At 50.0% G+C, this 26990-nt stretch overlaps 1 protein-coding gene across 1 annotated transcript in view; it reads right to left on the bottom strand.

The window, feature by feature from the left end:
• DFFB (DNA fragmentation factor subunit beta) overlaps nucleotides 1-26990 on the bottom strand; it is a 120373-nt gene that overhangs the window by 12600 nt on the left and 80783 nt on the right. Inside the window, exon 6 of the mRNA XM_078642631.1 lies at nucleotides 18496-18596. Within this exon, the coding sequence (XP_078498757.1) occupies nucleotides 18496-18596 (101 nt within the window). The remainder of the gene's footprint in view (nucleotides 1-18495; nucleotides 18597-26990) is intronic.

The raw sequence follows: 26990 nt of genomic DNA on the forward strand, positions 1-26990 counted from the left end.
GCAGCAGTGCAGAAAGGAAGAGGAGGTGTTAGAATTGACACATTTGGGTGGGTGTCCTATACACTTTTTGTCTTTTACTCTTCTATCTTGCTGAATTCACTAAATTTTTAGGTTCCTTTGTTACACATGGGACACTTTGCACAAATGTTTTGATGTATTATTTCCCTATGATGTATTTTCAATACAGACTTATCAAAACCTAACTAGTGGTGTGGTCGGTCCCTCTCTTTTATATCACTCCAACCCTCAAGTTTATCACCAGTGTGCGCCGTTCACTCATTTATGAAGATTATCATTCCACAGGAACCGTGTTTCTTGTTATAATTTAGTCACCCTGGTTCCTCAGTGAGTAGGGTCCCCTTGTTCCTTCCTCCCGACTTATGATCACTAATGAACACAATCAATACTCTGGATTTAGTGTACTGTTTTTCATTCATGCAGATTCCTTTAGAGCTTAGAATGTGACATTTACTCTGCGTTCTTGTACCTTGTTTTATGATGTATGTTGCACTGGGACTTCCTGATTATGGTATTTTTCACATTGTATTTTTAATCACTTTTATCTTAACCCAATTGTTTTTATCTTTGGAGATAAATGCATACTTATCATGAACATCACGACTGTACAGCAATCTCTAAAATCATTATGTTTTATGTACTGTAATTGTTTTTATATTGATGCCATATATGCATTTGTACTGTTTCTATGTATTCTTTGATGGTTTTTTGATAACTGAATAAAGTATTTTCCTACTACTATTCCTACAATACTAATAAATCAAGCAAAGGCAAGGTTACCATATTAAAAAACTCAAACAAACGATTTTACAAAAAATGCATATTTAAGTACTAATTATCAGCCCTTCCAGAAGAATGTTAAACATACCATAACCAAATCGCCAGCAAACCGTTGCATTTCTGTCTTCCTCTGTGGCCATGTCAAGACCCTTTTGGAATCCCACTCTGCAAGATAGTCACTTCATCTTGTGACTCCAGCTATTATCCCCAAATTATTTTGGAAATCTATATTTTTTCGTGCACATTTCAACAACGCGCTCCAATCTTGTCACGTATATTTATATATAAATACATTAAAACATGACTCGTTATGTTTAAATCTCTCCTGAGTTAGGGTCAAATATAATCAGATTTTATTTGTTCTAGCAAAAGTACTTCTGAAGCTCCAACCCTTGTATGTCCAAAGGTGCATTGCTGCGTGGCATATTTTATTTGTTGTTAACCATTAATGTATTTCAGTTTTATGTGTTGCATCTACTTTACCCAACACCCATTCTTTTGTTTGTTGGCATTGGTTCACTTGTTTGTTTAGGATACATATGCCCCCGCCCATCACCACACAAACAATGTGCCTCATGACGACTTTCTACTTTCGGTTTCTATTTTATGTTAATTGTGCTGACCGTGGGAAGACGAGAGAGCAGTGAAGATAGCCCACAGCACAACTAATTACCCTCTGCAAACTAGTCCAATCTTTTTTTCAAACACAACTTTTTCTTTCCCCTTTTATGAAGGGAAGAGAGGAAGACAGAGATTGGAAGAGAGAACAAGCGTTGGTCCTGCCAGGAAGGGACGGCTCACCGGCACAGGTGGGGCCCCGGGTGGCCCCTGACTGGTGGAGTGGGGTGCAGGGGGCGGAAGGGGGGGATGCATTAAAATAAAAAAATAGACAGAGTGCGGTATCCAAGGGGGCCCGGGCTCCGAATTAAAGTAAAAATAATAAATAAATAAACAGAGAGCAAACACTACCTCTCCGTCTCCCTAGCTCCGCTGCTCTGCTATCAGGCCGGGCCGTCGGAAAAACACAGAGCAATAAACTCAATGGTAAGTTACAAAACAATAACATGGCAGCCATTATTAGTGCTGAAACTGCCGCAATGTTAAACTGTCATTGCACGAATGATAAAAAAAAAGTGCTTACCCAGTAATTAAAGGACACCATGTAACGCCACAAGTAACAGATCCAGTCCAGATGGGCCGTCCCAGAAGGAGACAGGGCAGTAACAAGGAGGGACTAAAAAGCCTCATTTAGAATCGAAAGCCAGCGTTTAGCATGGACGATGGCGCAAGCCAATGGAAACAAGGTGAGGGGCTTCCACACCACTTCTAAAACCTACCCTACTACAATATGCCTCGCAGAGAAAGTAGCGCTTACACGCTGCAACGCTAGGCGAGACCTAAAAAGGGGGACTAGTTGTTGGTAGGATGGGCCATCATGCAAGGATGGTTGTGGTGAAGTTGTTCCCTGCCCCACTTACGTTTCGAAGGGCTCCCTCCAGTATACAAACAAAAGAACTTGACACCAGCCTTTTGTCACCCTATACTATTGGCAGCTTTGGCAGGTTAAGGGAGGAACTTTCCAGAAGCAGATATAGGTGCAGAATAGGAAGACCCTCCCACTTCAAAGACTAGCACCTGGTATGATATGGTCTGAGCGGTAAACTCCGCTCAGCTTGCAGAGTTTGTGGAGTTCTGCCACTCTGCTCTCCACTTGGAGCGCGTAGTTCGGCAAAACCTCCACTGCCAACCACCTGCGGAGTGGAATTAACGGTGTGTGCTGCTCACACCTAGACTCTTAGCACTACAGCTGACGGCTTGAACTCCCGGCGGATCTGACACCAAAGGCTGAAGTCCGGGGCCAGCGCAGCTGTTTCTGTTCCAAGACGGTCACATGTTGCCTCAGGATGCATGCTCATATCCGCACGCAGCCGTCGCTGCGTCCCCTTCACTTGCTGTCATTTGCCAACTGCGACTGTCGCAGCTGTACATCATGACCTCTGCTGTGCCTCGCTTTATGGCTCCTTTTCTGAGGGGAAGCAAAGTTGTCATGCCTCCACAGGCTGATATCTCAAACCTGCCGTGGGCAACATGTATAGTATGGTGATATGCTTTATCTGAGCCCCGACCTTGAGTGCTGCCAGCCACACATATGCTGTCTGGACCTACCACTTTAAGCTTCTGAAGCCCGTCTTGGGCTTTGCATGCAGTTCCCAAAAGTAACGGGCCCGACCCCACTTGGCTCCTCGAGATGAATGTAGAATGCACGCCCCCCCCTCTACCCCCTTATTGTGGCAACTCATTTCTTAATGCTTTTATTGGTTTGTGCACATGTGAAACCTTCTGTAGTCACAAGTTTGTTCTATTGCCTTGTATACTATTGTCTTTAGGTTCGCAAGACAATTCGGTTCTATTGATTTTATTATTTTTTGTACAGTAGTTAAGGATTTTAAGCTCATACTTGTTACACAAACCAAGGAATGCAATTGCAAAGTGTCAGACTAACAAGATTGGCCTAACTAATCAAAGTTCGGGCCAGCTGGCCTACATATGTGGATGTAAACACCACCACGCCATGGCTGCATGAATAGGTACCCTTGTTCTACGTGCATACAGAAATCCCAGCTTCCAAAGTACTGTTGACTAAAAGGCCCAGACCGGCAAAGGCGTTACACGTGAAATTGCAGATGCTCCACATATCTCACATTGGCATGTTTTGAGCCACTTCAAATGAATATTCAAACCCTTCACTGCCTAGGAGAGTGTTTTGAGCCCCTACACATTAAAATTCACCAACATTACACCAAAGTGGAATCCCAAGTCTCGCCTACCCGTCTCCCAAAGCAGAATGTTCTATGCCACACCATGAAGTGTCCTGAAGTACACTCATAAAATGACCACTACTTCGACCTCCTCCCCTACAGGATTGCCATCTCACTACACGTCTGCAGAAACCCACGTTTCCCATGCTGACCTTTCATTTCATACACTAATGCTTTATGGAAGCTGTAGTATTGTTGCACTTACATTGAACTGACTGGAATATTGCACCTGATAACAATGATTGGTAAAATAAAACCCAGTTAATATTAAGTGGGTTTATTGATGATGTAGGGCAAGGTGGCCACCATACACCCTCTGCCCGCCTCATATCGATGTCCTAAACCTCCCCCGCCCCTTTCTACTTCAAGTACACCCCAGGAATGCACCACAATTCTTAAGAACTGTTCAAATTTGCCCTGTGGAATGAACCTACATCCAGAGGCATGCCTGCTTTTAAGAACCACCTCCCACACCCCGTGCAACGTTCTAAGCCCCTTTTATTGTATAATATTATAGCATCCCCATCCTTTTAATGGTCGAGCACTGAATCTTCCTGTAATCCCAAGTAACGTGTTGAACCCTATTAGCAATTGAGGGCTTAAGAGCTCTGTCATTCCCTTGCACTCCTCACTCTCACATCCTCAATGCCGCTGACCATGCCCCTTCAGTACCCCATCCTGGCAGTAAAGGTGGTTGGGTAGCTCCAGTCCTCTAGGGTCTCACTGATTAACTTGCCAACAGAGATGAGCTTCACATGGTGCCAGCCGTGGGGAGAGAACTGCCGCCAACCCTTCTGGCTCCTGCACCACATCTCCTAGCGCACCTCGGATTCTTGGGCCTCCCTCAACCCAGGCCCCTTCAGCTTCTGTAGCTGCAAGAAACAGGACCTGCGTGGCTTGCGCTGATCTCAGTGTATGAGCCTAAGAACGATCCTAAGAACGATCTACACAGTTGTCAGCATGCGCGAGCGCCTGACAATTCTTTGCTAAAGCATCTCAGCAACAGCTCAGCATTAAGACCGGGCGGCACTCCATGGAATCTCATGGAGTTTTGAGATAACTCAGCGGAGTTCCACGGAGTAGAACTCTGGGAGTTCCGGCCCCCCCTAGTATAAATATTGGACCTCTTGGACCATTCATCAGATCACTTCTGGACCTGTGAAAAACTCAAATGAAGGACTGTCCTGCTGCTGGAAGGACCTCCCCAGTGCCTATTTATTTATTTGTGTTTTATAGAGCGCAAACTTGACCCGTTAGGGTATCTGAGCGCTTTACAGGATTCACAAGTTGCATACAAGAGACTTAGCAGGGTGTGGATACATTTGGTATAAACACAAGTAAACTTGATCCGTTAGGGTATCAGAGTGCATTACAGGATTCACAAGTTGTATACAAGCGACTTGGGAGGGTGGGGGGTGTGTGGCTACATTTGGGATAAACACAAGTAAAACCATTTATGAGAACCAGGAGGTCCCCGATCCCAGGGTGGGATGCCCGGAGGTGCCGGGTGGATAGCATCCGGATAGACCAATGAGCAGGAGTAAAGGAAGCAGGAAAAGGTCGCTAAGGTGATTTCAAGACAAAATTCAGGAGAGGAATTTGCCCATTAGGACGGTTTTGGCATCCTTTTTAAAGTGTGCCAGAGATGGAATTCTTCTAATGGCGGTGGGAGTGAGTTCCATATTCTTGGTGCAGCCCCAGAGAAGGCTGGATTGTACGTTTTTCTTTCCGCAAGCGTGCTGGTTGGAGCAAAAAATCTCTGGCAGAACGGGAGTTGCTGGCTCCTCCAGATACCACGAGTTTCTGGGCAAGAAATGCAGGGGAGTTTGAGTATAGAGCCTTGTGCGGGATACATGCCAATTTAAGTTGAATTCTGGCCTCAAGAGGAAGCCAGTTCAGAGCTTTCAGGTGCGGTGAAATGTGGTCAAATTTCCTTGAGCCTGTTAGAAGTCTGCCGGCTGTGTTGAGGCAAGCTTTTAATGGGGCCAGGAAGGTCTTGGGTAAACCCTAGAGGGTAGAGCAATCATATTCCAGTCTAGAGATGACTAGTGCCTGCACTGCCATTTTTAGATTGGGAGTGTCTAGGAAAGGTTTCCGTTTCCTTAGGTAGCTCAGGTGAAATCTGGCTGATTTGGCCATCAAGTTGATGTGGTTACGCATGTTCAGGCTGCAGTGAAGGGTTATTCAAAGGGATTTGGCAGAGGAAGGAAGGAAGCCTGATCCTGATCAGGCCTGCTGTTCTGAGCTACAGCAGCACAACAAGTTTCAGAGTCCTCCTTGCAGCTGCCCAGCTGGCCTGTTGCAACTGGGCCTGCCTGAGCCCTGCTGGCTTCAATGAGTGTAAGTCCCTGAACCCCAAGACGTGCTTCCCTGGGTCCTGGACCACTGATTGGCATCCGAGTGCACCCTCTGGCAAGAAAGGGAGAAATCCTGAAGTTTTGGGCTCTTAGCGAAAGCGTATGGGCCCCATTGTGCTGAGCCACCCGTGATGACGGCCCAAGCGAAGCTCCGGTGAACTCTATTCTTTGCGCTAAAGCAACCGATAACACAAGATCTGTACTTCGCGCTTCATCATCGACAGCCCAATGTGACAGACAATGTGAAGCTCCAGCGATGTCAGACCAGATCTTCACACTTCATCAACGTCGGAGACGCCAGTCCGGCTCTTCGTGCTAGAGCGACGACCATCAGCAACGCCCTCTTTGCTCCTCGTGGTCTCCTCCACAGCGAACTGGACTCTCAGCACCAGATTTTGAAAAGGTACGTTTTTCAGCTAGACTAGCCTGGTCCCTTATCCAGCCCGCACTCCATCGCAATTGGCCTGAACTTGTGACTTTCCCCCGGTTTAGCATGACCATATGACAGAGTGGTGCTTTGTGCTTTTTTTTTTTTTATAAATCTTTTTATTAAAGTGAAAAAACATAAAAGCCAATTACAGGTACCTTATTTCACGGAACATAATACAATTATACCATCATAGAGTAAATCAATAGGCGTTCCCCAGGGCAAAGATGATGTTATGAATAATTGCTGTCGTGCGGTCGCGTTAAAACAGGAAAAACGTTCTTTTCAGATCAGTCAGCATTAATCACAGACCCCACCACCCCTAGAGACCGAAGCGTTGCAGACAGGATATTTCCAAGTGGCAGGAGTGTGTAAGGCAAGAGAACTGAAAGTGAAACTACGACCGCAACAATCATGCAAAAATAGCACACAATACATTCTACAGTTCAATGCGAGCAATATCACCCCTGGGACCCGTCCACCCATCGAGCAGGATTACCCCATAGGAAGGCACCCGATATCAGGATATTAATAGGATATCGGACACAGAAACGAACAAAGACAATAGAAAACACCCCAACCCCCCACCCTGCACCCCTGCATATGGCTTTCGCCTAACCCCAACTAGCAGTGTGCCTGTCGCTCCATCTAACTAGGTTCTAAAAGTAGGAAAAAGGAAGTGTGGAGGAGGATATCTTCATGTAGGCTCCCAGACTCCCCTTCTCTCCGCCAGAAACAAGCAACCCCCGTAAATTAGCTAAAAATGTTGTTTACAGAATGTTGGACCCGGCCTCATGGCGTGGTCCTACCCCTCCCGAGTGGCGGGCCCCGGACGACATCGGCCCTCCACAGAGCCCGGGAGGCCCCGTCCGCCCGATCCTGCACGCACCAACACTACCGGTCCGGTTACCACCACGGACCACCACACCAGCCTGACTCCATCCAGGGCCCAGCACGTCCTGAGCACGAGGCCTCGCCCGACTCCATCTTGGGACCACCACGTCACGAACACGCGGCCCCGGCCCCGGCCCCAGCGAAGCCCCGACATCGAGGCGCCAAGATCTACCCAGGTGGTCGAGTGGCCACTCGACAGATCCCGGAGGAGGGGAGTTTCGATGGCCCTCCAACCGTCCCCGGACGCCTGGTATCAATCGCCCCCGGCATCCCTGGGTGCTGGCTCCACCCCCCTGCTGGGTGTCTGGACACCATCTTCCCGGCCCCTCTGACCCCCAGGCGCGAGGGTCCGGACATCAAAGGACTCCAGTCCTATATCTGGGCCAGCCCCGGAGTAGGACGCCAGTTGTATCCTGGACTGGAAAGCCCTACTGACGCTGTCACGGCCGACACCAGAAGAACTCATTGCCTGTAACCTGAAGAGACCCCGAGAGCCTGCTGGCGCTGCCGCGGCCCACCTTTGCCGAACCACCTTGAGAGCCTGCTGGCGCTGCCGCGGCCCTCCTTTGCCGAACCATCTTGAGAGCCTGCTGGCGCTGCCCACCTTTGCCGAACCATCTTGAGAGCCTGCTGGCGCTGCCGCGGCCCACCTTTGCCGAACCATCTTGAGAGCCTGCTGGCGCTGCCGCGGCCCACCTTTGCCGAACCATCTCGAGAGCCTGCTGGCGCTGCCGCGGCTCACCTTTGCCGAACCATCTTGAGAGCCTGCTGGCGCTGCCGCGGCCCACCTTTGCCGAACCATCTCGAGAGCCTGCTGGCGCTGCCGCGGCCCACCTTTGCCGAACCATCTTGAGAGCCTGCTGGCGCTGCCGCGGCCCACCTTTACCGAACTATCTTGAGAGCCTGCTGGCGCTGCCGCGGCTCAACCTCTCGGAACCCCCGGCTCGAGGATTGAGAGCTGTGCGCAGGGTATCCCTTCATACACCCCAACCGAGACTGTCCCGCTACCCTGACCCCCTTTTACGAGACTTTACAGAACCCTCGGTCTACTTGTACATATCGCTGGGAACCAGCAGCCGTTATTTCCTGATAAAGCCTACGAACTCGACCTCTGGTGTGGTGTCCGTTTGTAGTGTGTGGTTACTCTGCTGTGCGATCCTAGGAGAGGGCCCTCACCCAGGAGGCCTCTCAGTAACGCTCGGCTACTTCTTGACGGAGAGGTGGACCTCGGGGTGGTCAGTCAGATATCTTCTGCCTCCCCCGGGGTCGCCTTTCTAACATTGGTGGCAGGCGACGGGATCCGAGCCGACGCAGATCGTACAGAGAGTAATTCGCTCACTACCAAGAAAAACACACCGCGACCATGACTACTCAGGAAACCAGACCGACTGCGGAATTCCAGAAAGAAAAGATGGAAGATTACAGCCACAAGGAATTAAAACAATTCTGCAAGGACCTAGGCATCGCTACCACGGGCCTCAACACCAAAGAGGACTTTAAATCAGCCCTGCAAGCCTGGGCGGACGCCGATAACGCGCCACCCCAGAATGAAGATAACCCGGGCCCGAACGGGCACCCGGAGACCGACGCGAACCCAGCGGGGGAAAGACCCGCAAACCTGGACACGGGCCTCCCCCACGGAGACGCCCGAGAACAAGAGAGGAACCGTCTCCACGAGTTGGAGCTCGCCCGACTCCGACAAGAAGGAGAGATACAGCTGGCAGAAAGGAAATTAGCCCTCGAGCAACTACGGGTAGAAGGAGACCTAGAGGAAAGGCGAAGACAACGAGACCTCGAAGAAAAGAAACTCATGCTTGAGCATGAGCGCGGCCTCAAAGAACTGGAAATCAAGGCCAAGACAACCGAAACCGGCACCGCCGGGCGTAAGACCTCACCCCCGCCGGTGGACACGAAGGTGCACATACCCAAGGAGGTCGTCAAAGAATACTATAAGAACGACAACATCCAACAGTGGTTCAAAGCCTACGAGGTCGCCATGACCGCCCATCGAGTACCCCTCAAAGACTGGGGCGCCGGCTTATGGGGAAAGTTCATCAACCAGGGGAGAGACGCCCTGCTAGAGCTCCCCGACGCCGAGATGACCTCGTACGAACACATGAAGACCGCCCTCCTCACTCGCTACGGACTCACCCCCGAAATGTACCGGCAGCGATTTCGAGACTGTAAAAAAATCCCCGGTACCACTTGGGTGGAGTACGTGAACTTTTACAGCAGAGCCTTCGAAGGGTGGATCAGAGGCTGCCAGTTCACCACCTACCAGCAGTTGGTCGACCTCATCCTATGGGAGCATCTTTCCAATAATTGCTTCGTCGAACTCCGGCAGCACCTCCTCGACAGCAAATTGACAGAGCCACAAAAACTCGCTGTCGAGGCGGATAGATGGGTGAGCAACCGGGTTCCCCGGAGTCCGATGGGAGACTACGGCCGGGGATCCCCGGGGAACCACCGACCACGAGGCGGCGGAGGAGGCCAAAGCAGGGGCCGAGACACCCCCGCGGGGTCATCCCCTACCTCCCCGTCGCCATCCCTGGGTTGGAGGGGAGGCCCCCCAGCAAGACCCGGGCCCCGCCCGAATGTTACGTGCCACAGATGCCAGCGACAGGGCCATTATGCGAACGACCCTCTCTGCCCGATGAACCAGCGACCCGGCACCACCGGTCCCCCGAGCCGCCAGATCGCGGCCGCCGCCCTGAGTGCAGAGGGAGGCGAAGAAGAGGGCGACGACACCGAGCAGGCCGAGTGGGAGCCCGCCGCCATGATCTTAGCATGCCTGGGTGATCGAAACATGATCCCCGAGACCCGATCCCAGGTAACACCCAGAAATACCGCCAATGGGTCACCATCAATGGAGGCCGGGGCGAAGCCCTCCGGGATACTGGAGCCAGCGTGACGGCGGTCCGCTGCCACTTGGTGACCCCCGAACAAATTCTTGCCAACGTCTTGTGCCCAGTGCGGTCGGCGGACAACTCTGAAAGTTTGTGCCAGATGGCCCGCATCCCCTTCGAGTGGGGGGGGGGGGGTGTCGGGCATGCTGAAAGTGACTGTCCGAGACGATGCCCCCGTGGACTGCCTACTCGGGAACGACCTGGAAAGTTCCCTCTGGGCCGGCGTAGAGCGGAGAGAGCATCTGGGGATGCTAGGCCTTCCCGAGTGGGTTTGTGCGACCACCCGCTTCATGTCCGCCCGGGCCTCCACCCCAACGGAGGAAGCCCCGATCGAGGAGCCGGAGTGGCCCGCACCTCCACCGCCCGCCGTCCCCGAGGACGCCGACCCTGAACCCGGCCCCCAGGGGCCCAGCCATGAGGAAATCACCGAGCTCGGCCACCTTCCAGAACTAGCTCAGTGGCGCCAAGAAGGTGGCCCCACCCGCGAACAATTCCGGCAAGAACAGAGCACCTGTCCCTCCCTCGAGGGAATTCGACGACAAGCCGCCACTCAAGCCGCTGGAGACCCTGCGGGGTCCCACTGGGTCTATTGGGACAACGACCTTCTCTACAGTGAGCAGAAGATTGCCGAACTAGGGGCCAGCCAGGTGCTGGTCGTTCCCCTCCGATTTAGAGACTTCCTCTTGAACTTAGCACATGATGTGCCCCTCGCCAGGCACCTGGGGCAGGACAAAACTTACAGCCGCCTGGTGACTCATTTCTACTAGCCGAAAATGCGCAACGATGTGCACAATCACTGCAGATCCTGCCCGACCTGTCAAGCCAGCGGGAAGAGCGGGGGGGAAAGTCAAAGCCCCGCTCCAGCCTTTTCCCGTGGTCACCACCCCCTTCGAGCGAGTGGGGATAGACATCGTGGGGCCCCTGGACCGACGCACCTCTCAAGGGCACCGCTTCATCCTCGTTCTGGTGGACCATGCCACCCGCTATCCGGAAGCCATCCCCCTCCGAACCATCACGGCCCCAGTAGTAGGCCGAGCCCTAATGGGGATCTTATCCAGAGTCGGCTTCCCCCGAGAAGTCGTGAGTGATCGGGGCACAAACTTTATCTCCAAGTATATGCGATCCCTGTGGCAACAGTGCGGGGTCACATATAAGTTCACCACCCCGTATCACCCCCAAGGGAATGGACTTGTGGAGCGGTTTAACCGAACACTGAAGGGAATGATCAAGGGCCTAGAGGAGCCACTACGACGCAAATGGGATGTTCTGCTGCCTTGCCTCCTGTTTGCATATCGCGAAGTACCCCAGAAGTCCCTGGGGTTCAGCCCCTTCGAACTATTGTATGGACACCCGGTCCGAGGCCCCCTCAGCCTGGTCAAAGAAGGCTGGGAGACGGCTGTCCGAGGTGCTCCACCAGATGTCTACCAGTACCTCCTGACCCTCCGCAACCAGACTCGGAAGTTCCGGGAACTTGCCGAAGCCAACCTTGAAGCCAGTCAGGAGGAGATGAAACGCTGGTATGACCAGAACGCCTCGTCCATCGAATTCGAACCGGGCCAGCAGGTCTGGGTCATGTCCCCGGTTGAACCTTGTGCCCTCCAGGACAAGTGGACGGGGCCCTTCAAAGTGGTGGAGCGCAAGAGCCCCGTCACCTATCTGGTGGACATGGAGTCCCCCAGGAACCACCTCCGGGTTCTATACGCTAACCGGCTCAAGCCGCACTTTGCCCGCACCGAACTAAGTCTGCTGTTAGCGACCGATGACGGAGCTGAAGACGACTCCTAACCTTTGCCAGATCTCGTGAGCACCACTGAGAAGGACGGCTCCATCGAAGGGGTCATGCTCTCCTCCACCCTGACCCCGGAGCAGCACCATGACTGCCGGCAGCTGCTGGGGCAGTTTGCAGATCTGTTTTCCCTCACCCCTGGAGTCACCCGGTGGTGTGTCCACGATGTAGACACCGGAGACAGCCCGCCTGTAAGACACCGAGCTTTCCGAGTGCCCGACCGAGTGCGGGCCTGCATCCAGTCCGAGGTGGCCAAGATGCTAGCGCTGGGGGTAGTCGAACCCTCCGACAGTCCGTGGGCCAGCCCAGTTGTCCTGGTCCCTAAAGCCACCGCCCCCGGCACGCCCCCGGAGCTCCGGTTCTGTGTTGACTACCGGGGGCTGAATGCCGTCACCAGGACCGACGCCCATCCCATCCCCCGGGCGGATGAACTGATCGATCGCCTGGGGGCTGCGAAGTATCTCAGCACCTTCGATCTCACGGCCGGGTATTGGCAGATCGGCCTCACCCCTGGAGCGCAAGAGCGACCAGCCTTCTCGACGCCTGATGGCCACTACCATTTCAAGGTGATGCCCTTCGGCATGAAAAACGCCCCGGCCACCTTCCAGAGACTCGTGAATAGAGTGCTGGCCGGGCTAGAAGAGTTCAGCGCCGCCTACCTAGACGACATTGCGGTGTACAGTCTCCGCTGGGATGCGCACCTGACCCACCTCCGGGAGGTCCTGACGGCCCTCCGTCGGGCCGGACTGACCATAAAGGGCAGCAAGTGCCAGATAGGACAAGGGTCCGTGACCTATCTGGGCCACCAAGTAGGGAGCGGCCAGGTGGCTCCCCTCCAGCCAAAGATTGACGCAATCCAGGCCTGGGAGCCCCCGGTCACCCAGACCGCCGTCCGAGCCTTCCTGGGGCTCACTGGATACTATTGGTGCTTCATCAAAAACTATGGGAGCATTGTGGGGCCCCTCACAGAACTGACCTCAAAGAGACTACCGCACTGGGTGCACTGGACCCCCGAGTGCCAAGTATCCTTCGACACCCTAAAGACCGCTATGTGCACCGCCCCTGTGCTCCAAGCTCCCGACTACAGCCGGGAGTTTGTGGTCCAAACCGACGCCTCGGAGCACGGCGTTGGGGCGGTCCTCTCCCAAGTAAACCCTGAAGGGGCCGACCTTCCCGTTGCCTTCATCAGCCGGCGGCTGCTGGCCAGAGAACAGCGATGGAGCACCATCGAGAGGGAAGCCTTCGCTGTCGTGTGGGCCCTAAAGAAGCTCCGGCCCTACCTCTTCGGCACCCACTTCCGGGTCCAGACCGACCACCGGCCTCTACGGTGGTTAATGCAGATGCGGGGAGAAAACCCGAAACTGGTTCGATGGTCAATCTCCCTCCAAGGGATGGACTTCACGGTGGAGCATCGCCCCGGCAACGACCACGCCAATGCTGACGGCCTGTCCCGATTCTTCCGCCTCGGCGAGGAGAATCCCCAAGAAGATGGGTGACTCTCCCCTGCCTTCAGCTGGGGGGGACGCGTGTTGGACCCGGCCTCATGGCGTGGTCCTACCCCTCCCGAGTGGCGGGCCCGGACGACATCGGCCCTCCACAGAGCCCGGGCGGCCCCGTCCGCCCGATCCTGCACGCACCAACACTACCGGTAGGGTTACCACCACGGACCACCACACCGGCCTGACTCCATCCAGGGCCCAGCACGTCCTGAGCACGAGGCCTCGCCCGTCTCCATCTTGGGACCACCACGTCACGAACACGCGGCCCCGGCCCCAGCGACATCGAGGCGCCAAGATCTACCCAGGTGGTCGAGTGGCCACTCGACAGATCCCGGAGGAGGGGAGTTTCGATGGCCCTCCAACCGTCCCCGGACGCCTGGTATCAATCGCCCCCGGCATCCCTGGGTGCTGGCTCCACCCCCCTGCTGGGTGTCTGGACACCATCTTCCCGGCCCCTCTGACCCCCAGGCGCGAGGGTCCGGACATCAAAGGACTCCAGTCCTATATCTGGGCCAGCCCCGGAGTAGGACGCCAGTTGTATCCTGGACTGGAAAGCCCTACTGACGCTGTCACGGCCGACACCAGAAGAACTTATTGCCTGTAACCTGAAGAGACCCCGAGAGCCTGCTGGCGCTGCCGCGGCCCACCTTTGCCGAACCACCTTGAGAGCCTGCTGGCGCTGCCGCTGCCCACCTTTGCTGAACCATCTTGAGAGCCTGCTGGCGCTGCCGCGGCCCACCTTTGCCGAACCATCTTGAGAGCCTGCTGGCGCTGCTGCGGCCCACCTTTGCCGAACCATCTCGAGAGCCTGCTGGCGCTGCCGCGGCCCACCTTTGCCGAACCATCTTGAGAGCCTGCTGGCGCTGCCGCGGCTCTCCTTTGCCGAACCATCCTGGGAGCCTGCTGGCGCTGCCGCGGCCCACCTTTGCCGAACCATCTTGAGAGCCTGCTGGCACTGCCGCGGCCCACCTTTACCGAACTATCTTGAGAGCCTGCTGGCGCTGCCGCGGCTCAACCTCTCGGAACCCCCGGCTCGAGGATTGAGAGCTGTGCGCAGGGTATCCCTTCATACACCCCAACCGAGACTGTCCCGCTACCCTGACCCCCTTTTACGAGACTTTACAGACCCCTCGGTCTACTTGTACATATCGCTGGGAACCAGCAGCCGTTATTTCCTGATAAAGCTTACGAACTCGACCTCTGGTGTGGTGTCCGTTTGTAGTGTGTGGTTACTCTGCTGTGCGATCCTAGGAGAGGGCCCTCACCCAGGAGGCCTCTCAGTAACGCTCGGCTACTTCTTGACGGAGAGGTAGACCTAGGGGTGGTCAGTCAGATATCTTCTGCCTCCCCCGGGGTCGCCTTTCTAACAAAGAACATCAACAAAACAGACAGGGGAAGCCGTAAACACCGCCCAACTTCCCGTGATCATAATGATGACAAATCCCGCATTTATTGAAGCCACAATCTTAAACCCAGGCCGTAGATCTCATCCCTGGCCCTTCCGATCTTTCATGCGAACCCCATCTGTACGAACCACCGCATTAACAGGAGAGTCAAGGAGCACCAAGAGTTCGGAAAAGTTCAGTCTGGAAAGAGTCAAAAGTATCAAGCCCCTGTGGGTTCCTCCATCCCTGACGATCTCCCTCACCCAGTCCGATTCCCAATGTTGTTTCCTTCTCGACCCCAATAAATCAGCCAGGGAGGGGAAAAATGGCGTTTTGATCCGGAAACAAGTACCAACAGTATCCAGGGACGGAGAACCAACAGGTCCTCCCTCGATCGGCAGCGATGTTAAAGATGGCGATTTTCCCAAGGCCACTGGCTCATTTTTGTTTATAGACACACTGACCAGGGACTTAATTATTTCTTTCTGCACGGGGCCCGTATTCGTTGGCATGATGGTCACCGTGGGGATCTTAGCTCGCTGTTGATCTCGCAATGGGATTGGGTCCCGTCTCATACTTCTCGTCACTAGTGGACTGGCGATCGTTTTGTGGACTATAAGTTCCACTTGTTGATGTAGTGGCCCGATGGCCGCCAAAATGGTCTTCAGCGACGGCTCGGACTCCGTCCGAATCTTCCCCTCTCGATCAGCTTCGACATGGTCACGTTCCCCAGAGAGCCGGGTCTCTCCGGGGGAACCGACCAGAACGAATCGGACAGCTACAGAGGGTGACTTGGCTATTATACCGTAAACAAACAAAATTGCCGGGCAGTTTTAGTTAATTAACACGAGTACGCACCTAGTATTATCAATTACTAGGCTGACAAACCATCTGTGTTTAGTCACTTATATTTTTATGAAAAAAAGATGATCGAAAGATTTCATAGCATCAAAAGCGATTCACTTCACATTTATAAAGGTTCACAAATACATTGAAAAAACCATACATGATACATTAAATCAAAACATACACATATAACAATTGTGATAACGTTAAATGAAGACAACTGTGGAATGCCTCAAAACAATTCCTTTTTGGAGGCACCAATCCTGAATGCAAATAAACAAGTGGACAGCTAAGAGAACAAACTAGCCTACTTGTTATAACCACCACTAGATACACATAAATCAGTTCAACGTACGGTGCACACCATAGGAAAACACAAAACTATGCAGCAATGTAAAGTTGTGTACAAGTTATATTCCTATTGTGCCCTAACAAGTAAGTATCTGGGTTTTTAACTTAATTTACAGCGACAACGACCTTCCCAATCCTTGTCCTGAGGAGAACCCTTTTAACTACTCAACGGGTTCGAAACGCGTCGGCGTCCAGTTCCACCCAGATACTTACTGATGCTATGAAATCTTTCGATCATCTTTTTTTCATAAAAATATAAGTGACTAAACACAGATGGTTTGTCAGCCTAGTAATTGATAATACTAGGTGCGTACTCGTGTTAATTAACTAAAACTGCCCGGCAATTTTGTTTGTTTACTATATAAGAGTGGTCCGGCCGGTCAGAGACAGGACCCAGCCTTTCTCCCTTTTCCCTTGGCTATTATACCAGCAGCACTCCGTTGGTCTGCTACCGCGAGCGAGGATACCGACCCAGCGAACCCGGCGGTGGCAAACCGGGACTCCGGGACAGAGACCTCCGCCCACAGCCCTAGACGTGCTTTGTCACCACTCCTGCGGTGGTATATCTACCAAGTGACCGCCATCGAAATCGGGCAAAAACAAGTTCCACATCGAGAGACCGGACCCCATCAGTTTCCCACGACCGATGTTGATCAACTGAAACCCAGGCTGGGTCAGTACTCCAGGCCCCTGCTTACGATCTGGGTTAGGCTGTAAATTAAAACATGACGTATCGCCGTCATTCAGGCCGGTAAAATTCTCCGGACTTCACCATCAGACTCTGCACCGGTTCATACATACGAAAGGTGGGCGGAAATTCAGGATAGTAGACAGGATCGTCCGGCTGGAGAAGGAGGTCGGCGGATCCGGGAGCCTACGCAGCCATCTTGGTTGCTAGCGTAGCTCCTCCCGTGCTTTGTGCTTTTAGGAGCTACACTTACCTACAACTTTGAAACTGCATATCTCTGGTTCTACTGATTAGATTCTTGTTGTTGTGGTATAATTTTATTTACAAAAATGCACTCTGTTTTTCTAATGTGGTTTGGGAATTTTCTTGTGTTGTGTTTATTACTGTTTGTGTGCCTAATAAATACTTTACTCATTGTTTCTAAGTAAAGCCTGACTGCTTTTGTGGCAAGCTAACAGAGGGCTAAGAATTGGTTAATTTAGTGACTTTTGCGGTACGCCCTGACAAGGTTTGTGGTTGTGGCTTAAGAAGGGTTCCCACCCCCTTTAATCAATAACCCAATTTCCTGCACAGCTAAGCAGCGTGATGGACTGCTCTTTATAGCTGGCTCACTACTACAATCCATGCACTCCCTCTCACAGGAAAAAGCGTCTAGGTTGAACATCAGTCAATGAAGTCCTTATAGAACTCGTGTTCTCACTATATCAGTCCCAAACTAATGGGCAGGCCGTTGCTATCTTGCATGCATTAGCAGCAGTGGAGGAGCGTGCCGCCTCTATCTTAGTAGTGGTTACTACAGCTTTAAGCGGACAATGAAGCCCCCTGGAAACCAGAGGCCCCATATTACTTTTGACTCCTTTTGCGACAAACCCCCCATCAGTGCACATCTGAAGTCGTATGACCCCTCCACAGACTGGGAATTGCCAGAGCTGAGTTGGAATGCATTCGCTCTCCAGAGGACAGTAACCAACTCTGCCCCAAGATGTTTTACAAAATCATGTTTGTTAAAAACAAATAAATAATCGCATTAATACAGAAAAAACATGATTAAAACCGTCAAACAGACAAATTACAAAAAAAACACAATTTTAAAGATTGCCTTCAGAAAGCCCATGACATATTCTAGGCTTTTTAAAGTTTTTTCTGTCCTGGCTCTTTTTTCAGGAAGAGCCAGGGCATGTCTGTTGTAAATGGTAGACAGCATCTTTTAAGTGAAATACAAATTGTTTAGAAAGCACATTTAAGGCGGCCTACAATTCTACAGTAAATGCCATGAAGATCATAACAGATCGTTCTGGTTTTCGCCTCCCAATTTGAATTTGGGCTAAAAAAGGAGAATTACAGGCACAAAGATAATTGTGACTGTGTTGCGCCGGTTATGTGAAATAATGAACCACCAGATTTTAACTGTTGATAAGTGGCAGGGCAAAATCCATCTGAACAAGTACTCTTTGCATTTAAGTTGCAACAGGAGCATAGTGAAAAAGTAGACGAAAACAGTTTATGCACCTGATTTTGAGGCCACATGTAAACGAGCCTGTATCTCATAAAGGGCTTCTTGTATTAGTCATGCTTTAGTCTAAACCAATTGTTGCCAAAAACAATAACCATTGTTGTAAGGTAAACTAAACCTGCCGTTCATAGCAATGAAGGTTGAGTCACTAGAGACATATAAGTGATTTAGCACTACTGGTTGGATGTCCAGGGTGTTTCCCAAGATTCCATTTGGTGCATCTTACTTGTGGTCAAGATTCCATGTGCTGAACACGACTCTGCTCTCATAGTTGCTGTAGGGATTGATGGAGTGCCTGGCTCCGCAGTCATCTGCATCAAACGCACCCTGCAAATGAAGTATTCAGAAAAGTTTTTTCATGCATAGCAAAGGCTGCATTCTTTTAAAACAGGCGATTTTTCACCTTCAGGTCTCTTATTAAAACCAAGAATACATCTTTTTGTGCAGAGTCCTTCAGATGCTAAAATTCATAAGAAGCAGGTTGTTCTAAATAGCCTGATTTGACACTTATATTGTGTGATTTCCTGATGCTACGGTAGGTAGTGATAGGACTTTTACTTCACAAGAGTTTTATTTTAATTTTATTAATTTAAAAAAGTTTTGTATAGCGCGGACATGACCCCGGAAGGTATCAGAGCGCTTTACATAGGTATAAGTAGACAAAGGAAAATAGGTAAGTGAGAGAAATCATGGAAACAGTGAGGCGATAAACAACAGGGGCAGGCAGAGATTGGGGTGGGCAAAGGAAGCAGGAAGGGAGCTTGCGAAAAGATGAGCAATATACATCAAGAGCAAACCAGACACAACCCCCCACCCCCCAAAAAAAAAAAACAATCAATCACTTAGAGGCAGTAGGAGAACAGCATCAAGTTCAGGGCATTGTTCATTAGAACAGTGTGTTCAATAGTAGAGTTGTGACTTCCCTTTTGAAGGCAAGAGTAGAAGGAATAAGTCTTGTATCCACTGGAAGGGAGTTCCAGATTCTCTGGGCGATGCCAGAGAATGTACGATTGCAAGTTTTAAGCTTCTTAAACTTTTTGGGCTTGAGCAGCAGTGTACCTGGAGCCACCTGAAAGTTCCAGTTTGTTTGACAGGTAGATTGGGGTGTTGAAGTGTAGTGCTCTATGGGTCATACAAGAGCTCTTAAGTTGTATTCTAGCTTCAAAGGGAAGCCAATTGAGCGATTTAAGGTTCGGTGAGATGTGATTAGTCTTCTTAGAGCCCGTGATGAGTCTAGTGGCAGCATTTCGAGATGCTCTGATAGGTGCTAAACTGAGTTTAGGCAGACTGCAAAGAGTCGCACTGCCGTATTCTAGTCTGGAAATAACAAGTGCTTGCTCCGCCAATATAAAGTCATCTTGGGGAAGGTAGGGTTGGAGTTTTCTGAGGATGCAGAGTTGAAAGTTCGCTCCTTTGGTTGCTGATCTGATGTGCTCTTGTATGTTCAAGTTTTTGTCTAGCACAACTCCCAGTGATTTAGTGGAGTCAACGATGTGCGGTGTGCATTTGAGGGTGGAGAGGTTGCAGAGAAATTTCAAAACAGTGGGGGTTTGCTTAGTGGGTGCACTGAGGAGAAATTCAGTCTTGAGGGCGTTTAATTTGAGATGGTTGGAGGTAAGCCAGTTAAGGGTTTTGAGAAGGGTTCCGTTGAGAGATTTGATGTCTTCGGGGGAGGAGATTTTGATGTAAAGTTGGGTGTCGTCCGCATACATGTGATATTGGATGTTGGAGTCTTTAAGAATTACAGTCAGTGGTTCAAGGAAGAGGTTGAAGAGAGTGGGGAGAGTGAGGAGCCTTGGGGAACACCCAGTGTGCAGGTACTCGGGTTGGAGAGAGACTGGTTGGATTTGACCCTTTGTGTTCGGTTGTTGAGGAAAGAGACAAACCATTTAAGGACTGTGCCTAAGAGCCCCATTCTGCGTTCCAAGAGGAAGAGTAGATTTTCATGTTTAACAGTGTCAAAGGCTGAAGGGACATCGAGAAGGATTAAAAGGCAGGTTTCATTTTGGTCAAGTAAAGTGAGAGCGTCATCGACAATGTGAGTGATAGCCGTTTCAGTGCTGTGCCCAGTGCGGAAACCCGATTGGAATTGGTCAAGAATCTGGAAATGCTCAATGTGTTTGCGAAGTTGTTTGTGAACGCATTTCTCCAGAAGTTTTGCAAGGGTCAGTATGTTTGTGATTGGGCGGTAGCTGTTCAGGTCAAGAGGGTCAGCCGCTGTTTTTTTTAGAATAGGGAGCACTAGGCCTGCCTTCAGGGCAGACCGGGATCTCACCTTGAAGAAGTGAGGGGTTGATGATATTTGACCAGAGTGGTGCTAGTGAACCTATCATTTCTTTAAAGAAGTTAAGGGGGAGAGGGTCATTGAAGTGATTTGAGGGTTTAAGGGTAGAGAGAATGTTGAGGATGGTAATGTCATTTACGGGAGTGAAATGACTCCAAGAGGCATTGTTTTTGAGTGAGAGACCCAGGGGCGAGGGCAGGGGTGTGGAGACAGAGGCGTCAGGAGAGGGAGAGAGGGTGAGTGCAGCAGACCTTAGGTCTGATTCGATTTTATTCATCTTTTCAAGGAAGAATTCAGCCACTGCATCGAGTTTGGTTGCGGACGAGTGGTCTGCTGAGATTGGGTAGAGGTGTTGTTGGATTGTGATTTAATAAGTTCAAAAAGTCGTTTCAGGCGATTTTTGGCTAGGTCAAGTTGGTGCTTGAAGAAATTGGCTTTCACCGTTTTAATGAGTTTGTTGTATTTGCTTCTTTGGGATCTTAAGAGTGTTAAGAAGATCCTTGGAGGGAGAGGCTCTCCACTTGCGTTCAGCTAGTCTAAGACTACGTCTGTCCTCATTTAGTCTGTCATTGAACCACGGTCTGGAGTCTTTTATTGGAATTCTTTTTAGTTGAAGAGGGGCTGTATCATTCAGGGCAGATAGCATGGTGTTGTTATAATGGTCGGTGAGGTCATTGACGTCAGTCATGTTAGAAGGCGGCGGAAGGGAGAGATTGCAGCGTTCTATGAGCTCATTACCGCTAGTGTTATGGAGTGGTCTTTTCCAGTGTTTAAGTTTCAGTGGTTGAGCAGAATTGTGGTTCCAACTTTCAGGTATCAGGAAGTTGATAAAATGATGGTCAGACCAATCACAGGGGAGAATGGATTTGAGATGAATGGAGTTGGGGTTGGAGATGATGAGATCCAGTATCGAACCTAAGTTGTGAGAGGGGCTGTCACAGAATTGAGTGAGCGATAGGTCGGTAAGGAAGTTTTTGAGGGTTGTAGCAGCCTGATTGTGGGCGTTATTCCAGTGGAGATTGAAATCACCAAGGAAGATCTGGGGGAGTGACGCCCCAGGTTGGAGGAGATGGTTTCCATAACTTGTTCGATTAGGTGGAGGTTATCACCTGGGGGTTGGTAGAAGATGTGAAGGCTGCATAAGGGTTAGTGTGTGCTGCTGATATCTATGGAAAGGTATTCACAGGAGGAGAGATTAGCTGAGGGGGACTGTTTTGCTACTAGAGAGTTGCGGAAGATACAGGCAATGCCACCTACTAATTTCTTAACTCGGTCGAGACTGATAATGTTGTGACTAGGAGGGACTAATAGGTCAAGGATAGGGCCAGAGGAGTCATTGAGCCATGTTTCTGTGAGGATAAGGAGGTCCAGATCTTGGGCTAGGATGAGATCGGCAAGGTCTGTTGCCTGTTACAAGCTGTTCTACAGTTGAGTACCATGCATTTCAGTTGTGATTTGTGTATGGTGTCCTTGGACGCAGGTTGTGAAGTCGGGATCTGCAGGAGGTTATTGAAGGTTATGGAATTGGCATTGAGTCTGGGCGCTCTATGGGGGTAGGGGGAGATGGTTCGTCTGGGATCCGCATTATCATGGTTAGGGAGTGTTGAGTTAAGTGCAATTAGAGGGGCTGTACGAAAGCATATAGCATGGCTAGAGATGTTCGAAGGAGGAGAGGTGTACTGAAGGAGGAGGGAGAGAATGACAGGTTCTGGATAAGGATTTAAGGCTTTGGTGGGTCTAGACGGTGCATTAGGGTAGGGGTTGGTGTTCGAATTTTGGGTAGTGGGAATCAAGGGGATCATATGTGGGATCTCAAGTGTTGGCATGGTGGAAGAGAGATGGGGAATCTCGAGTGTGGGCATGTTGGGAGAGAGATCAAGGGCTAGCTCTTCGGTGGCCTTAATGAGTTTAAGTATGGCAGTTTTGAGAGTTAGCAGTTCAAGGTTAATTGCCCTGAGTTTAGAGGCAGGATCAGAGTGTGGATTATGAGTAGCGTGGAGGGGTGGAGGAGGGTTGGTCAATGGACAGGGTGGGGGGAGATTAGGGTCGGTGTGCTGGAGGGGTGGGGGAAGCCCCCTATTGGAGAGTTACCACTCTGAGGTACTGTTGCGTGAGGAAAGTAGGTGATGTAAGGGAGGACAGGGGAAGGGAGTTTGATTGAGTTCCTGTTGGAAGGTGGGCAGGCTTGCTGTCTAGTGAGGGAGTGATGTAGGCAAGGGCTAGTGGGAGAGGGTGTGGAGGAAGTATCGGAGAGGAGGTCGGGTTCACAAGAGTTCAATAAGAACCTCAGGTCAGAGGCTGCCAGATAACGTCCATTAGCCGCTACCGCCATACTCTTAATGTGCTGCTTATTTATTTATTTGTAAATCTTATAATGTGCACTTAATGAACTAAATAGTTTGTGAGCTCGGGCCAAGATGGATACAAGAAAAGAACAGGAAATTTAAGCAAGAAGAACAGAATATATTTCCTCCTGTGTCTGAAAGGCTGGCGGACAGAGAGAGAGGTCTTAGATGGAGCCTATGCCACAGTTTTGCAGCCACCAGAAAGCGTAACGCTCTTCCTATGAAACTTGAGGATGGAACAAAAGATGATAGGAGGAGCAAATGTTTCTGTCAATTTGTATAATTTTCCTTCAGTGCTAAGGGGCGACAAATTTATACCAGGGGAAGAGGATTGTGAACCTAGTCCAGCCTTACATGAAAAATAATGTGTGGCATGGTGTACCCCTAAAATCTTAAGCCTCAAGAGACACCTCAACAGCATGCTCACAGGTGGGTGGATCAGGGACGGTGTTAATCCTCAATTTCATGAAGCAATGTGTCTCAGATACAAAGTACAAAATCAGCAAACAAAAAAAACAGTTGAGAAAGAAAAAGGAGACTCAATAAGTGAGTTTTAGGGTGCAATAAGGAAATGCATAAAGGTTTACTGCAACAATGTAAAGGTACAAATGTAGAAACTACTGAGTTGCATAAGAAATCAGCTGTCATAAAGGCAATTAGTACAGACAAATGACAAAATCAGAGGAAAATGTTAAGACTCAAATGGGCAGCAAAATCACTAAGAAATCAGACAGCATCCCTAGAACCATAGGAAAGTAAACTGTCTCACCCCCATATTTGAGGGTTTATATAGGAAATCTTCTTGAAATTTAAAATGGAAAGTGCAGATTCGCCATGGTGTGAGCAAAATAATTCAATTCACAAGAAATCAGAACATTGAATTGAAAAGCGTCATACAGACTTAACACCGAAACACTAACCCACTGCGTAAATATTGATCGAGCCACCTCTATGTTAATGTCATCCAGAGATGTCAAACAAACCAGTTACAAAGCAACTGTGTATCATTGTGAATGAATGCAATTCTGCATGCCAGGGGGATTAACCTTGAAGAAAAGTTAATAACTGATTCCATGGTAGAGAGTCTTCAAGGCAGTGTCATTCAGAAATAAACAAATCTGTCTTGCTTGACTATGTGCAGCAGGCCACAATCTAGCTGAGACCTAGTTAGCATAAGCCAGACAAAAAGGCACTTTAACAGTTTATATCAAAAGTGTTCAAAAGGCAATAGCATCATATATAGTATGCAGAGGTGAATTTGAGGGCATATTACTATGCTGCAGGTTATTAACAATGCACAATTTATACTAAACACACAAACACATCCATAGCAACGAGGGCTTTTAAGGCTAGGGGATATATGATTTAATATTTTATTGCAGCAATGAGTTTTCCTGTCTTATTTAACAAGCGTTATGTATTTCAGGTGGTAATCATGTAGGACAACTCAGAGGACATTAGCAGAAATAAGCTTCGAAGTGAACAGAAAGCTAACTACTATATGACGAGCTAAGTACTATATGACGCTTGTGATTGGGAAAAATGGGAGGTGGCAACAAAGTTGACTAAAGAACAAGTAACAGATTTAGATCTTCATCCTTATGTTAAAGTCCAAAAGAGCACTTAGTAGGGGCTGTAAGGTGTCCAAAAAGCAGTAGGCTAGTTTGTCAAAGCAGTTGGAGAAAAGCACAAGACTGAAACAAAGAATCATAACCACCATTGTACAGTTGTGTTTGAGTTTGCTTTAGCATATACAAAAAGGAGGGACAAGTGGGCTTTTGTCAATGCATAAATGCCCTGAATCAATAGAGAAAAAAGTAATATGCTGTGCCTAGTTGGTTAAGACAGAGTCAGTTGAAGGGTATTCAAAGATTACTCGACTAAGGATGGCGCATCGTTGGAAATCCATTTTATTGGAATTTAGGGCCCTCCCACATCCAAATGGCTGTCATGCTTCATCATCGGGCTGCTCCTCGTCTGGTCGGCACTGAAATACCCGACGGGCTCCCAATGAGGGGCACTTTGGCAGAGATCTTTTTTTCAATAGCCGTTTGGTGCCGTGCAGGTGAGGGGCCTGGTAAATGTAGATGAAAAAAGTGTGTTGAATGTGTGAATTGAAACAGGATTGGGAGTACCAGCAACAACAAAAATATTTATTCAGTGGGTCTCCTACCCTTAGTAAAAGAAAGCCAAGAGGCGCAGGGCTGAGGTTATGTCTCAAATGAGGCGCTCTTTTGTGTGAAAGGTCAACATGTTTCTCGCCTAATCAATAATCTAGGGGCGATTCGTCCTGCAAGTACCCAGCACAGGAGCCTCGAGAAATCCAGACAATAACAGCTGCGCAGAAATCCGCAGCATACATTATGTGCAGGTGGTAACAGTGAACTTTTGTGATGCAAAAGCCGCCTATGTGACAATCATAGTACCGTGCAACAGCAAAGACAGTCCCCGGGAAAGGATTCAAGGCAAAACAACCTCACCCAAACTAGGACTCTTCTGTATCTAGGAAGGGGGGGAGAAATGGGGAAGGAGTGTAGCAATGGGAAGGGAGAAGCAGGGAAGAAATTGGGGAAGGAGGGGGGCATAGAGAGAAACTTATCTGAACCAATCATTAGACGAGGCAGCAGAGACACCAGGCTGTACAAAATACTGGCATGGAGTAAATCACAATTATCTGCAGTCTGTGGCACCATAGAGGGGGAAAAGAGCTGTGCTCGTATTAGAGTGCAAGTCAAAGTGTGCACATGCAATGGAGCTAGAGGAGGGCTGACATAGTTGCCAGTACAGCCTGCCTACTTTACAAGGTTGTTGAGGGGAAGGGGCAACCCGGGAAGCAGCTTACCAGGTGGGTTTGCATCTCACGGATGAGAAGGTTTTTGGGTGAACGCTCCAATGGAGTAGGGCGATGTGCGTTAGGATAGTGCTGTTCCAGCCAGTCCCACACAGAATCTGGAGAGTCAAATAACAGTGAGTGCTAGTCGTGGATTACCCTTAAGCGCGCTGGGAACATTAATGCATAAGAGAGCCCCTCTGAGAGCAGCTGCCATTTGGCCTCCAGAAAGAATGCACGGCATTGCTGCACCTCCAATGAGGTATCTGGAAAAAGCAACACTGTAAAGTTATCCACGATATGGGCCCCATCTCCCTGACCTTTTATAGTAGGACATCTCGGTCCCTCAAGTTAAGGATACGCCCAACCAAGGGGCGCTGTGGTGTTCAAGGTGGAGGGTGGTTGGTTGGGACCATATGTGCAAGTTCCATTGTAAACCGGGCTGAGAGCCCTCAGGAACAACCGTCTTCTGGAGCCATTGTTCAATAAACAACGTTTTGTTGGATCCCTACAGGGCCTCCTGCATCCCCACGATGCACACAATATTGCGGCATGCGCGGCCATCCTCCACTCTATTTTGAAAAAACTGTAAGTTGCTCCTGGAGATCAGCAATTGCGGTTGAGTATGATGCCTGTATGGTGCCTGTTGATAATGTGGTTTCAGCTGCTTTGATCTTGTCAGAACGTTTACAATGGTCATCATGTAGGAGGCTGAGATCAGCCAACAGAGTATCAATGTGGTGCGTGATGGCAGATCTGAAGTCACATATTTCCTAAAATATTGCATACAATTTGTCAGGTGGGGGAGGTAAAATCATGAGTGGGATACATTCCTCAAGTGCATGGGTGGAGGAGCCATCAGTGTGGCTGTGTTGAGATAGCATATGGCCTCATTGAGACGACAGTCTAGTGGATTTGGCCCTTCCCATTGCAATTTTTTGAGGAGTAGTATGGACGATATGGACCCAATACTGTCCGCACCATGCAAACGGCAGGGACCTTTTATATAGTGCAATGAGACTTGAGTAAGCGTAGCCTGTGGATATCACAGTAGCGGAGGCGTAAATAAAGTTACAAGTTGTGAAGGGGTTCTGGGAAGGGTACGGGTACCCCACCACACTCAGTGCGGCGCTGGGGCTGTGGATTGCACCCCTCATACAGCATCCAACGTGAGGACGAGGTGTGACGGCGATGAGGCCTCCAAGCCACTAAGAACAACATGCACCGTATACTTGTTCCCGAGGCCGCTGCAGTGAAGAGTA

The sequence above is a fragment of the Lissotriton helveticus genome, chromosome 5_1 (genome assembly GCF_964261635.1).
Source record: "Lissotriton helveticus chromosome 5_1, aLisHel1.1, whole genome shotgun sequence".
NCBI lineage: Eukaryota > Metazoa > Chordata > Amphibia > Caudata > Salamandridae > Lissotriton > Lissotriton helveticus.